The sequence below is a fragment of the Rhodnius prolixus genome, unplaced genomic scaffold (genome assembly GCF_049639745.1).
Source record: "Rhodnius prolixus isolate KJV_2025 unplaced genomic scaffold, Rpr scaffold_7, whole genome shotgun sequence".
In the NCBI taxonomy this organism is placed as follows: Eukaryota; Metazoa; Arthropoda; class Insecta; order Hemiptera; family Reduviidae; genus Rhodnius; species Rhodnius prolixus.
This window is the reverse complement of record NW_027411582.1, coordinates 8801918-8817420: the sequence shown is the minus strand read 5'-3', so window position 1 is coordinate 8817420 and position 15503 is coordinate 8801918. Positions and strand designations below refer to the sequence as shown.

Genomic DNA, 15503 nt, shown 5'->3' with positions numbered 1-15503 from the left:
TTTACCATTCTAAATATATTGAATTAATTGCAGTAATAATTAGATAAATATACACCGATACATCATTAATATAAAGTGATTTATTCTTAGTTGTTACTAGTACGGAATCCAGGGTTGAATTCCAGACATTGTCTACTGCAAGGAGTAACTTTCTCTGTCCGCAATTCTCAATAATTATGATTCATCAATGGGGGGGGGGGGAGAATAACGCTATGCTATCCAAAGGCCTATAAAGAAAAACAACATCAGCAACAGATCGAGTCTAAGATGAAAATACGGTCTTTGGCCTGAGCCACTTCAGACTCTTGGCTGTCCCTGACCCAACAATCCGAAACCTAACCTACAAATAATCCACCATAAGGTAGAAGGATATAACCTCCCCCTACCTCACGATATCTTAAGAAAGAATCGGATTATTAGCATTCCATTTTCTAGAGATGTTTCCTCGAAGCAATTTTAGGAGTTCTTATAGGAAAGCTATCTCTCCTTAAAGATTCTACCAAAGTCATGAGAAACGTAGAAAATGGAATTGTTTTTTATCTTCTGTGCGAATCGAAACACTTGGCACAAGGATCTTCTAGACTTTTACGTGTCCTTTGATTGGGCATCTACAGGTATCCTGGTTTTCAGTGTTTATGCATGAAATGTGGGCTTCCAAAAATTGTCCAATAAAAAAAAACAAAACAATTAAAGTAAACGCCTACTTATTGAGGTGGAGCTTAGCGTCAAACTATCCAATTAGGTGTCGTGACACATAACTTAGTACAAATTGAAGTTTTTTTCTAAAAGATAAAAAGTAGCTCCACGCACAACCCCCACCTAACTATTGGGCCTAAAGGCTTTATATGGGTTGTTCCGTTAGGCTGGGAAATCTGCAGGAAAACCGAGGGGACTAGCCCACTTTAACCTACCACGAAATAGGTACGTACTGGAATTCTTTTAATACAGCGTACAAGTATTTGTATAAGTTTATCTTTTTGAATGGGCCACCAATTAAAATTAAGGGTCAAGGTCTTATTATTAATGGAACTTCTTAATATTAAATAATCATTAAGGTAAGTATTTTATCTAATTGATAATGAACATTGATTGATCGATAACAGAATGTAATCGATCTTTTTTGGGGGGGGAATGTTTTGGTTGGCCGAAAAAAAAGGCAATGAATAATTATATTATTATTATTATTATTAAAATATTAAATTAAAAAAAAATATATATATACAACAAAAGGGGGGAGCCATATTGTGTTAAGAGAAGATACAAGAGTAATACACCTCAGAGATTCATATGATTGGGGTATCTATCTGCCTATTGCAGCAGCGTGGGGAGCCCCCAAAAGGTCAACAACAACGGTTAAAGAGTCACACAGCTGCAATAACGAGGAACTTCCTTCGTTTGAGTAACATGCCGACACTTCCCCTACTGAGCAACATTTCTAGTCGCATCTCTTTAAACAACCAGGAGGAACACACAATGTTGCTAAAATTGCTGGAATTTTTGTAGAAATAAAAATAAACGGAAGTCAAAAAGACACTCAAAATACTTTTTGAGCAAAATTTACGTAAAGAAAAATTCTACCACTTTGCAAGTATTAATCGTTCAGGGATCAAACAATGGGAAACTGTTGTTAATTGAAACAATTTTCAGCTATAATTTCCCGTACACTCTAGCCTAAAAGTGAAAGGGCAGTGTAATTATAGATAACTTCATTAAACGATGTAATTAGCAAAAGCACTATTCACTCCTACTGGTCTAGAAATCAAGTATGAAAATAGAGTTAACCTTCATAGGGAAAGTTTGGAGATTAACACATGTGCTTAGCGTTAGTACGATCAGTGATAACCAAGAAATTAACGTGCAGCCTAAATGGAAAATCCAGCGAAGTTAAAATTTGATAATTCAACAAAATATCACCAGAGGACACGACAATAACATTTTGGACCAAATTACCAAAAAACGGCATTACTACCGGAAGTAATATTTACTCAAAAATAATTCCAACGGTTTACTACACATTTCTTACTCAAATCTCGTACATCGAGGAAAAATTATTTTAAGGCATTCTGAAGAGTGGATGATTTTCTCTCAAGTTTTATTCCGTTAAAACTGTACAAAGTTACACACTGATGATGATAGTAAGATTTAAGAAAAACCTTCAAAATTCAAGGAACTAAATCATACCATTTTTGGAAGAAACATTTTTAAGACGGATTTACGGACCAGTTCAAGTTAATGGTGAATGGAGAAGGTGAATCAAGAACTCTACGATAAATTTGAAGATACTACGGCGCAGTGCAATTAATCCGTATTAATAGGCTCCGGTGGGTGGGACATGTTCTGAGAATGGAAGACTGCAGAATGCCGAAGAAAGTTTTGAACTACAGTGTCATCGGTACCAGAAAGGTTGGACGCCCGAGGGCTCGATGGATGGACCAGGTTGGAAGGGATGCAACCAGGCTGGGCGCTCGGAATAGGCGGTCTAATTTCTTTTGCAGGTCAAGGCCCGACCCGGGCTGTAGCACCAGGCAAGGAAGGAAGGAAAAATCATCCCGAAATGAAACTTACGCTACCTATTTGTTGTATTAAAGAATTCCAGGGATTTTATCAAAGTATCCCCATATTTTGAAGAAGCTGAGTGGCGTCCAACAATATAAACGATGCTTATTACATTTTTTAATTGTCATTCATATCAAGAGAATAATTTTAAATAATAGCATTTTTATTAGAATTGGAATTAATAATACAAAAGAATAGAAATGGACTTCCTCGGACAGTTGTCAAGTAAACCGAACTGACATTGATCAGTGAAGGTCTGCCACTACTTTGTACTCACAGACAGACAGAGAAATCCATTCATCAAAACTACTTAAATCAAGTAGTATGTCTTATGATAATAGATACAATGTTTATTTTATTTTTTTTTTAGTCAATCTTAAGTCCTTCTATTAAATGTTAAGGATACAAAAAGTACTCAATTTAATTTACTAGCAATGTTCACTACTTATGGGGAAATAGGTAACCCGAAGTGGGCGTAATTTAAAGGAAAAACAAATTCTTAAAAATATTGAGAAGGCTGTGGAGTGGTGAAGTAACTCAGTTAACTGTATTTTCTATTTCTAATCTATCTAAGGTCGTAATTTTCTCGGATAGTCAGGCTGCTCTACGAGCAATTAGTTCCTGCCAGGTCAATTCAAGACTGGTTTTGTGACTGTCTGGGTGCCCTGAAGGAAATTAGTGACCAAAATAAGGTGTCTTTCTAGTTTAGGTACCTGGTCATTCAGGACACAAGGGGAAACGAAGTGGCAGATTTATTGTCAAGGGGAAGGCTCTGCGGGACACTTCGTTGGCCCGGAACCCTGTTTTAGGGGTTTCAAAGTGTGTTAAGTGTGTGGCCATTAATTTAAAGATGCAGAATAGGTCTCAAGAGTGGTGGCTTGCCACCATTGGGCAGAGACTGGCGAAGAAGTTCATTTAGAGGCTATTCGCCAAGGCTGACCGCAGAATTAATCCGTCAAGGCCGTGGGGCTATAAGGATAATTGTAGGACTATTAACTGGGCCACTGCAGGCTCAGAAAACACATGCATCGCATGGGGCCTGGCAGATGATAGCCTTTGTAGGTTCTGTCAGGAAGAAGAGGAGAAAACGGCACTGCAATTGTTGTGTCAGTGTGAGGGGCTTGTCAGGATGTTACTTCTCGGAGAGGAAAAAACCAAGGCCTGTGCAGCTTTACCCAAGAGTCGCTCTCCAGAATTAAGAGTCTGATTAAACGGACGGGTCTGGAGGGCGAGCTCTAAAGTCCGGGAGCCACAATAGATCCAAAGGAGTCGCAGTGGCGTAGGCCTTGAGGCCGCCCTAATTTAATCTATTCTATTCTATTCTATTTCTAATCTACCGAAATTGTAAAAAAACACGAATATTTTAGGGCCCCCATTATCTGGTACTGAATCGTTCTCAGTTCCAAGCGACGAGTTACTTAAAAAGAGACAGGTTACATTCAGAGAGAAAAAAAATTTGGCAGAAAGCAAGAGCGTTTCTTTGATTCAGTATTACTAAATTCATCACAAATTTCAGCACTCCAGGTTCAGTCAAGTGCTGGAAGCCATAAATACACATTTGCCTCCTTATTTTGTTAGAAATAAGCTTAATTTTTTTTTTTTTTTTGTATTGAAGAGGAGATATTACAGGAGATACTTCCGTTGGTGGTGCAAGAGTGTGTTACCACCCTTGGTTATCCAGGACTTCCGGTAACCCTGCACTTCCTCAAACACCCTAGAGAGCCTAAAAGAAGTTTATTTATAGCTTTTTTTTTAATTTTATATCAAAAAATGATTATTGTAAAAATACCCAAGAGTTTAAATTTTCGTTATCATTACTACTGCGTCAGATCTAGTAGCGTTGCCAGGCAACTAGAACCCCTCAAATCACCGAAGACCGAACTATACACTCCCCACCATTTATATTTATGTGTAATTCCATTTTAGGTTTAGTAAGAATTCTATATCCCAAGAATATTTGCCAATATGAATTATATAATAACTGTAAGGAGCGAAAGCCAAGGTGTGGGTTCCACTCAAGAATTATTATCATTTTTTCCACATTTATTGACGGAATTTTTTTCCCCCTCGGAGTCTAACGAATGACAGAATTCTGCACACTAGGGGGGGGGGCTAACGTGAACATTGGGAAAGCTCTTATCTATCTGTCCTACTTCTGATTGTATCTGAAGATAAATCAGTGACAGAGTAACTTCAAAAGATTGATTGACAGAGCTGCTGTCTATCGTAGAAGATTTGATGTGTGGAAGATTGTAAAAGATGAGCGAGCGCCAGTCAGGGGGCTGTTCTCCAGAATATGAGCAAAACGTGAAGGAGTTCAGATTGTGAGAAATCTTGCTCAAAGTGACGTTGAAGATCTCTGGGCATGCTGAGTTAGAAATCAATTTTAAGGAGAAAAAGTATTCGAGAAGAACTAAAGAGCCTTGAAACTTTGCCTTCAAGTAGAAAGACTTACAAAGACTTAGCGTTGTTTTTGATAAGAGAACACTGTCTGGAGGCCAAACAGAAAAAATAAACTTTAGGCAAAAAAACGACTAGCAAACATACTTTACTATAAATTTCTCATATTAACCATTAAATAAAATCCAAGACCTAGACCGGAGGATCAAACCCACTAAACCAACAATACATCTTAGCTTTGCGGGTCTAGCATATAACCGCCTGACATACTTTACTATAAATTTCTCATATTAAACATTAAATAAAATCCAAGACCTAGACCAGGGGATTTGAACCTACTAAACCAACAATACATCTTAGCTTTGCGGGTCTTGCCTATAGACCGCCTAACATACTTTACTGTAAATTTCTCATATTAAACATTAAATAAAATCCAAGACCTAGACCGGAGGATCAAACCCACTAAACCAACAATACATCTTAGCTTTGCGGGTCTTGCCTATAGACCGCCTAACATACTTTACTGTAAATTTCTCATATTAAACATTAAATAAAATCCAAGACCTAGACCGGAGGATCAAACCCACTAAACCAACAATACATCTTAGCTTTGCGGGTCTTGCCTATAGACCGCCTAACATACTTTACTGTAAATTTCTCATATTAAACATTAAATAAAATCCAAGACCTAGACCGGAGGATCAAACCCACTAAACCAACAATACATCTTAGCTTTGCGGGTCTAGCATATAACCGCCTGACATACTTTACTATAAATTTCTCATATTAACCATTAAATAAAATCCAAGACCTAGACCGGAGGATCAAACCCACTAAACCAACAATACATCTTAGCTTTGCGGGTCTAGCATATAACCGCCTGACATACTTTACTATAAATTTCTCATATTAAACATTAAATAAAATCCAAGACCTAGACCAGGGGATTTGAACCTACTAAACCAACAATACATCTTAGCTTTGCGGGTCTTGCCTATAGACCGCCTAACATACTTTACTGTAAATTTCTCATATTAAACATTAAATAAAATCCAAGACCTAGACCGGAGGATCAAACCCACTAAACCAACAATACATCTTAGCTTTGCGGGTCTTGCCTATAGACCGCCTAACATACTTTACTGTAAATTTCTCATATTAAACATTAAATAAAATCCAAGACCTAGACCGGAGGATCAAACCCACTAAACCAACAATACATCTTAGCTTTGCGGGTCTTGCCTATAGACCGCCTAACATACTTTACTGTAAATTTCTCATATTAAACATTAAATAAAATCCAAGACCTAGACCGGAGGATCAAACCCACTAAACCAACAATACATCTTAGCTTTGCGGGTCTTGCCTATAGACCGCCTAACATACTTTACTGTAAATTTCTCATATTAAACATTAAATAAAATCCAAGACCTAGACCGGAGGATCAAACCCACTAAACCAACAATACATCTTAGCTTTGCGGGTCTTGCCTATAGACCGCCTAACATACTTTACTGTAAATTTCTCATATTAAACATTAAATAAAATCCAAGACCTAGACCAGGGGATTTGAACCTACTAAACCAACAATACATCTTAGCTTTGCGGGTCTTGCCTATAGACCGCCTAACATACTTTACTGTAAATTTCTCATATTAACCATTAAATAAAATCCAAGACCTAGACCGGAGGATCAAACCCACTAAACCAACAATACATCTTAGCTTTGCGGGTCTAGCATATAACCGCCTGACATACTTTACTATAAATTTCTCATATTAAACATTAAATAAAATCCAAGACCTAGACCAGGGGATTTGAACCTACTAAACCAACAATACATCTTAGCTTTGCGGGTCTAGTCTATAACCGCCTAACATACTTTACTGTAAATTTCTCATATTAAACATTAAATAAAATTCAAGACTAAGAGATAGGGAATCGAACCCACTAAACCAACAATACATCTTAGCTTTGCGGGTCTAGCCTATAACCGCCTAACTACTTTACTATAAATTTCTCATATTAACAATTAAATAAAATCCAAGACCTAGACCAGGGGATTTGAACCTACTAAACCAACAATACATCTTAGCTTTGCGGGTCTAGTCTATAACCGCCTAACATACTTTACTGTAAATTTCTCATATTAACCATTAAATAAAATCCAAGGCACTAAACCAACAATACATCTTAGCTTTGCGGGTCTAGTCTATAACCGCCTAACATACTTTACTGTAAATTTCTCATATTAACCATTAAATAAAATTCAAGACTAAGAGATAGGGAATCGAACCCACTAAACCAACAATACATCTTAGCTTTGCGGGTCTAGCCTATAACCGCCTAACTACTTTACTATAAATTTCTCATATTAACAATTAAATAAAATCCAAGACCTAGACCAGGGGATTTGAACCTACTAAACCAACAATACATCTTAGCTTTGCGGGTCTAGTCTATAACCGCCTAACATACTTTACTGTAAATTTCTCATATTAACCATTAAATAAAATCCAAGGCACTAAACCAACAATACATCTTAGCTTTGCGGGTCTAGTCTATAACCGCCTAACATACTTTACTGTAAATTTCTCATATTAACCATTAAATAAAATCCAAGGCACTAAACCAACAATACATCTTAGCTATGCGGGTCTAGCATATAACCGCCTGACATACTTTACTACAAATTTCTCATATTAAACATTAAATAAAATCCAAAGCCTGGACCTGGGAAATCGAACCCACTAAACCAACAATACATCTTAGCATTGCGGGTCTAGTCTGTAACCGCTCGGCTACCGTGGCGCCTTTCTTTTACAGTAGTAACACTTCAGCCAATTTCCGCTGATCTGGACTGAATATCAGCAATTAGATTCAGATAAACAATAATTCATGGCACAGTACTTAAAGGACATCACACAGCCGAAGTAAAGGAACAAAAACAAATAACGCAATATGTTTTTCTCCACTGCCTTCTTAATAATATCGTTAATAGCTTTAAACATAAAAGAGTACATACCAAAAAATTTTCTAAAATTGGAAAATTTTTAGAAAATAATATTACGTACACAAATTAGAAAATTCAACAGGTTATTCACTTTGCATTAATATTTTAAAACATGAATAAATAAGGACAAACAAATTATTATTGAATAACATTGAATAACTTTCTCTCGTGATTTATTTTCTTGGAACTGCAATCAAAACCTGAATCATTACAGGTGATCATTTTAAAAGGAAATGTTCTACATTTTGATATTTTGCCCAGTCCGGGAATCCCCTGCTTCTGTAATTTCGGTTTAAAGAGCTTATTGTAATCTTTATATAATTTAGATTGAATTTATGATCAATTCCATGAGTTAGCTAAACTGGGTCAACGACTAAATGCGACTGATTACGTTAACTACCCACTTGCTGCGCTAGGAATAGTATTGAGTACATGTTTAGGGCAAAATTTGGTATGCAAGTATGTCTTTTAGAAAGATATCTTCACCAACTCTCCAACGGAGAGCTAGGGCCCTTTTTCTTTATAGTAGAAGGAAGAATTCAGTTCTGGTAAAGAACCTGAAGGACACAAGCAACGTAAGAAAAAGTTGGACGATTCAATTCTTAACATTTCCCTTAAGGGAAGACGCAAATCTGAGGTTACCGAATCCCTGACTGGTTACCATGCCCTTACCCAACTTATTGTCTTCCGGCAACCCTGAATATCCTGCTGAGAGGAGAGAGCTTTATAGTTTTCACTGTATTGAACAACTGACCATCCGATTGTGAAACCCTCTAACATAATATTTTCTTAGACTATTCACAAAATTAACTACAAAAGCTAAAATGGGCAACGTTCCCTGTATGATAGACAGTTCGCAAACTTGGCCCCTCACCAAAAAGACCTTTCAAGATACTCAATGGGCTACAGAAAAAATGTATCTACATTTTACACGAATAGATAAAATATACGAAAAGATAAGAACCCCGTATTTACTGTGAATAACAAATGAACCGTTCTTAAAGATTAACCTTTGTACATTACATTTTCTTTTGAATATAAATTAGGACCTACTTTCATTGAATAAACAATTAAAATTATCTAAACAAATAATTAAAGTTAGCCAATACTAAAAATTAAAATTAACATATAGAAGCCTTGTAACATGAATGAATATCTAAACTGAACCAATCACGAACATCCATATTAAGACTATATTTCGTATGTAGAAAGCACGCTGCCCGGCCACAATGACGTCGTAGATAAGTGAAAGGATCGTAACGGATTTTCCTCAATTTCATTCCTAGGTATTTAATATTTTCTTACATGCAACATCTAATCTTAGGGGGAAAGCTAAGATTTTTGCTCACATTTTCAAAATATTAATTTATTATTTCTTATTATAGCTTACAAAAAAAAAATGTACTACATATCGGCCAGTTTTTCGGAAGTTATATTTTCGTCTTCGTCGGTAATATTTCCTTTAAGGGCCCTAAGAATAAAAAAAAAAAAATTGTAAACTCGCAGGAGTTTTTCCTTTATTCTGTTTTTCGTAAATCTAAGTGACGAATATTCTTCGTATATTCTAGCAATTTCAGAGAAACTAATTCAAAGCACAGTAATAATGCCCGATGCATAGCTGATAAAATTGTGGCATTATGGGAAATAGAACTTTAGATAATTGCACTATCGATTTTCGAGTCTATTTATTATTTTTATTTTTTCCCCTCTGATCGACTGTTTCGACCATTATACCTACGTCTTTTTTGGTCGAACCGTATTCTGCTCACGTTGGGATGGCCATAATTTCCTTCAACCTGAGTTTTTTTTTTCTTTTTTAAGAATCCAGCGGAAGTAGTATTCGACAAAAATCGTGGAAAAACTGAAAAATAAAATAAATTCAAGATTTGGGAAATTATTTTTTTTATTTTTTTTCTGCGCATGGTCTATGGCGTGAATGGTGGGTTGTTTTATGTTAACACAATGTTGTCTCGAAAAAAAAACGAAAAGTTGGTCTCGAAAACTGAAAGGTAATGGAAATCACGAACTTTTTTTCCGATATACGTACTAACAACGTTTCTAACACTAAGGTAACTGTTAACTGCAAGTATAGCATTTACTGATAAGATTTATTTTCCCACTTTTTCCCACAATTAAAAAAAATTCAATAATTATCATTAAAAACCAAAAAAATCTAAATCTTCTAAATTCTATCATTAAAAGGTTAATTTAAATATAAAATAAAAAGATAAATAAAAAATTATTATCTTTGCAGGACAATAATCTCGTGCAAACTCTAGAAGAGCCTTCTATCGACCAATCAGATTAATAACTTTTTATTTATTTAATGACCCTGACCACAATCCAATAAAAAAAACTTCTAAATAATATATGCTTTTAGGTTAAATATTAATAATTTAAATAAATAATCTATCCAAATATTAATTAGAAATTAATTAGAAAAAAAAAATTATTGCAAAATATTAATTAAAATCGCTAAAAACGCCCAGCGGAAACGTTCGTTAACCGAGGAGAAAAATTTTAAAGTTTTAAAACGGAAATCATTTTCTAAGGAAAAGATGTTAATTTGATAACTTACACGTTTATTTTATTTTTTAATAATTACTAAAATTCTAAAAATCATTAAACAATTGTGCAACAAAATCTTTTATTTAAATACTAATAATCAGATGTAATTAGTATAATTAAGGTAAAAGTGATAACAGCTTTTTTTAATCAAAATATAGGAAGTGGATAATTAAATGCAAAACAAAAAAGAAAGATGGCAATTATGTAACCTGTTGACATTAATATTTTTGGACCCGTTGGGCTTAATTTTAAGGATCCTTTTTTTTTATTTCAGTCCGCACTCAAACTATCTGAAAGAACTATTGTAGTTAGCGTGATCTTATAGAATTATGAGCTGATTTTTTAATTTGAGGTACGTCATCATTTAAGGACCATTAGTCGCTGGGAAGGGTTTTTTTTAACTCTTTGCGGCTAGGTGGGATGAAAACTGTCCCAGCTTTTGCTGCATGGTGGGATATACCTGTATTTTAACCCACCTCGAAAAGTTGAAGTTATTCTTAGCCATAGATAATTAGTTCATTTATTTTGCAACTGTACCCATTACAATACCAAGCAAAAGAGATGAGAGATAAGGGATGGCGCAAATACACATGCACGCATATACGAGGGTCGTTTGAAAAGTCCGTGCAAAGTCCGAGAGATAGCCCCACTGGCGCGTATCGAGGTTATGTTTAGTTAGTAGCATCTCTTGGAAGAACACACGCCAAGTTTCAGCCAGATCGGTCTATTTCTTTGTGTTTGGCATTCGTTTGAATCGAGGAAGTCGAGTGATTTTCAAAAAATGGACGAAAAAGAATTTCATGTGTTGATTAAACACAACTTTATGAAAGGCAAAACGCCTCAGAAGACTAAAGAGAAGCTTGATAAACATTATGGTGACTCTGCACCTTCGATTAGAACAGTTTATAAGTGGTTTCAAAATTTTCGGAGTGGCCAATGACAAGTGACGCTGAACGTTCTGGACGCCCTGTTGAGGTTACTACACCAGAAATCATTGATAAAATCCATGATATGGTGATGGATGACAGAAGAGTGAAGGTGCGTGAGATTGCTAGTGCTGTGGGCATCTCGAATGAACGGGTACATAATGTTTTGCATCAACATTTGGACATGACAAAGCTATCCGCAAAATGGGTGCCGCGATTGCTCACGCTTGACTAAAAACGAAATCGTGTGAAGTGTGTGCAAGGACGGTTTGCAGCTGTTCCAGAAGAATCCGCAGGACTTTAAGCGTCGTTTCGTCACTGTGGATGAAACATGGATACATCACTACACTCCTGAGACCAAAGAACAGAACAAGGGGGAATCTGCGCCAAAAAAGGCGAAGACCGTTCCTTCGGCCGGAAAGATTATGGCGACTGTCTTTTGGGATTCGCAGAGAATAATCCTCATCGACTATCTGGAAAAAGGTAAAACTATTACAGGTGCATATTATTCATCGTTATTGGACCGTTTGAAAACCGAGCTGCAAGAAAAACGCCCACGATTGGTCCACAAAAAAGTCCTTTTCCATCACGACAACGCACCAGCTCACACCTCAGCAGTTGTGGTCGCAAAATTAATGGAAATAGGGTTCCAACTCGTTTCACATCCCCCCTATTCTCCAGACTTGGCTCCCTCGGACTACTATTTTTTCTCCAATATGAAGAAATGGCTGGCGGGAAAAAGATTTTATTCAAACGAGGAGGTGATTGCAGAAACGAATGGCTATTTTTCAGACTTGGACAAATCCTATTATTCTGAAGGGATCAACAAACTAGAGCAGCGTTGGACGAAGTGTATAAGTCTAAAAGGAGACTATGTTGAAAAATAAAAAAGGTTTACCCCAAAAAATTAAGTAGTTTTTATTTTTGCACGGACTTTTCAAACGACCCTCGTATGTGTACATACATACATGCGCACATCCATGTGCGCCAAGGACGTGAGTGGAGTGAACGACGACCATCCAGTGATGGAAGCCGTTAGTTCGCCAGATTGGCAAGCTTGCACAGCAACCATCCTAGGAGGTCGGCTTTAAGTGTTGAGATGGTCGCACAGGCCACCGCCGCTTTAGTCTGCGCTGTGGATATGAATGAAGTGTTGTGGTAGACATGTTGTGGATCAGGGTATTGTAATGATTGTCTAGATTTGAGTGGAGTTTTGTGTACCGAGTTTGGAGCTATTTCAGTAACGAGAGAGATATTTAGTTCAGAGTATAAATGGGAATTGATTTAATTATTTTCTTATTTTGAATAATAATTATGGGAAATAATGGAAATGAATGTTTATTTCCATTTTTTTATAATAAAAGAAATTCTGTGCAACTAGGGCTTTTATTTTCTTTAAAATCGGGTGCCTCAAAGTGTTAAAAGAGTACTACCGGTTTCCGGTTCTCTTGTCACAAGCAAAATTTTTCCTATTCGGTAAAAGTAAAAATGAAATCTATCCTTTGGTTTCACAATGAAATCTTGATTGAATAAAGCACGATTTAGTCGCAAAATAGGAATTCATTGTAGGTTTTCTTTGTTGAGATTATACCAAGGAAGTGTTTAAATTATGTCAAATTGGTTCAATTTTAAAATGGTTATTTCTACTTAAAAGGAACAAAAATCAACATTTATATTATTCAGGGCTTTTTTGATTTAAAATGGTTAAACCCAAAAAAATTATAATGCACCAGTGTTACCAAAAAAAGAAGACAATAAAGCAATTTAAATGTTTTGAATGATGCACACAAATATGTAGGCCAAGAGCGGAGTGCATAATTGACCCAGTTTGATTATTCTAATGTTAAATGTCTTTGTGTAATCGAAAAATTGCCCAAAAAGAAAAAGAAACTAAGATAAATAATCATCCAGATCAGTTCATAAGTTGCAATCATCCTAAATTATTTAGGACAATGGCGAATATAAATCATACTTACAATGATTAAAACATACAAGGATTTAAAAGTTAACCTTACAAAGAGGTAATTTGTTGGTTTTATAAGAAAATTATGGAGGAAACGTAAAACTATATGGCCTCTATTCCAATAATTCTATTTCACTTTGATGTCTAGGGGGGTCTATTCTGGCTGCTGAATGGGTAAGATAATTGTGGGTTTTTTATTGAGGCTCTGGCAGAACCCATCCGCAAGAGTACACTCGAAGAAATATGACTCATTTCCTGAGTGGTTGTAGACCCAAATTGAATATGAAAGGGTTTTTATAAAAATTGAATGGCCGTTGAAAGCATAGAAATGCTAAAATACAGTACATCATAAAAGCGGTCAACAAATCTAAAAGTTAAGTATAATGGTTGATTAAACGACAAAAGGTACCCAAATTAGCAAGTACCCAACATTTCATTCATACTTCAGTTCGTAATTTTATAACAATTGATATCATTTAAGTAATTTTACTGCATTAAATTTTGCAATAATATTGCTAAGAAGTTATTAAATATCACAGTACCTAATGCTAGCTAGCCATTTCATTCATACTTCAGTTCGTAATTTTATAACAATTAATATCATTTAAGTAATTTTACTGCATTAAATTTTGCAATAATATTGCTAAGAAGTTATTAAATATCACAGTACCTAATGCTAGCTAGCCATTTCATTCATACTTCAGTTCGTAATTTTATAACAATTAATATCATTTAAGTAATTTTACTGCATTAAATTTTGCAATAATATTGCTAAGAAGTTATTAAATATCACAGTACCTAATGCTAGCTAGCTAGCCATTTCATTCAAAATAATATTTTTTTATATGTAATAATTGGAATTATAATTATTACAGATTAAGTTATTATTTAGAGGATAGATCTGTGGCAAGAGTGGTTAGCCATTCCGAAGAATGACACCTAAAAAGATGCTGAGAGTCATAAATATGGACCACATAATTAATTCTCCATCCTACCTGATTTAGCTGTCGCCTGGGATATGAACCAATCAGTAATATATCCATCAATGTCTTCTGCAGCTCTGCTCAACACTGGACACTGGACACAGTTTAAAAGATCTTAACGGAAATGAAACTGTGACGTATTTATCCTGTCTTGTGACGGAATTTTGAAAATAACCGGAGAAATAATTTTTTTTTTTTAATTTTTAAGCGCACAGGTTAAAAGCAATCACCTCCATCTTAATAAAGGGTAATCAAGCACTCCCGTTACAAACGCTCCCGGGGATTTTAGCACTCCCGTACTCTCGGGAATTTTAACATTCCTGCAGTTCCTGTAAAAATAAGAACAGAATTAAGTTTAAGTTTGATAAGTACTGCTAAATAATATTCATTTTTTAATGAATTGAGTTCTGGCTATACATCAGTTGAATACGATACAGGGTAGCCGATATTTCATTAAATACATCTTCCATTTTCAAGGCAGTTATTGAACAGCATTTTGCAGTGAACTATTATTACATGGTGTGTTTTGCATTGATAGTAATAAAAAAATTACTAATTATTAAAACTAGATTTTAGAAAATATAAAAATTTAAAAATAAAAGCTAAATAAATTTTGCGTAAAAACTAGTTTAATAGAAATTGATATCAATTTTAATTCTTTATTAATCGAATAATACTTTCGATAGATTAATTAAAAATGACAAAATGGATTATTTAAAATTTGATTTGTTTGCTCCTAACCAATTTTTAAGACAACTTTAATTTGCCTCTTAAGAGAATAATTATTTCTCTTTTTAATTACTCGAAGAGTGAGTACACAAGAGAAGACGTTGATTTCATAATCGCTTAGAGAAGAGAGCCAACACACCCGGAAATATTTCATTTACATAAGTACAATTACATATATATTAGATATCCTTAAATTGATACAACTTCCCAAAGGAAGGAAATTGAAAAGATTGCGTAAATGCCATTAGAGGAACTGGTTTTTTTGTTTTGTTTTTACGCAAGGAACACTTGATCTAGTACTGAAAGTAAAGTAAAGTAATCGTAGTATTTTTTCAGGCGGGGCTTAACGTCCAACTACCAATTAG

General features: G+C 35.1%; 1 protein-coding gene across 2 annotated transcripts in view; it reads right to left on the bottom strand.

Moving 5' to 3' along the window:
• Ptr (patched domain-containing protein) overlaps nucleotides 1-15503 on the bottom strand; it is a 113691-nt gene that overhangs the window by 93270 nt on the left and 4918 nt on the right. Inside the window, exon 2 of one of the 2 annotated variants that reach the window (XM_074113823.1) lies at nucleotides 14422-14738. In XM_074113823.1, the coding sequence (XP_073969924.1) occupies nucleotides 14422-14469 (48 nt within the window). In that variant the 5' untranslated portion in view covers nucleotides 14470-14738. Of the gene's footprint in view, nucleotides 1-14421; nucleotides 15055-15503 lie in introns of those variants that run through there. The other variant, XM_074113824.1, reaches the window with a different exon arrangement.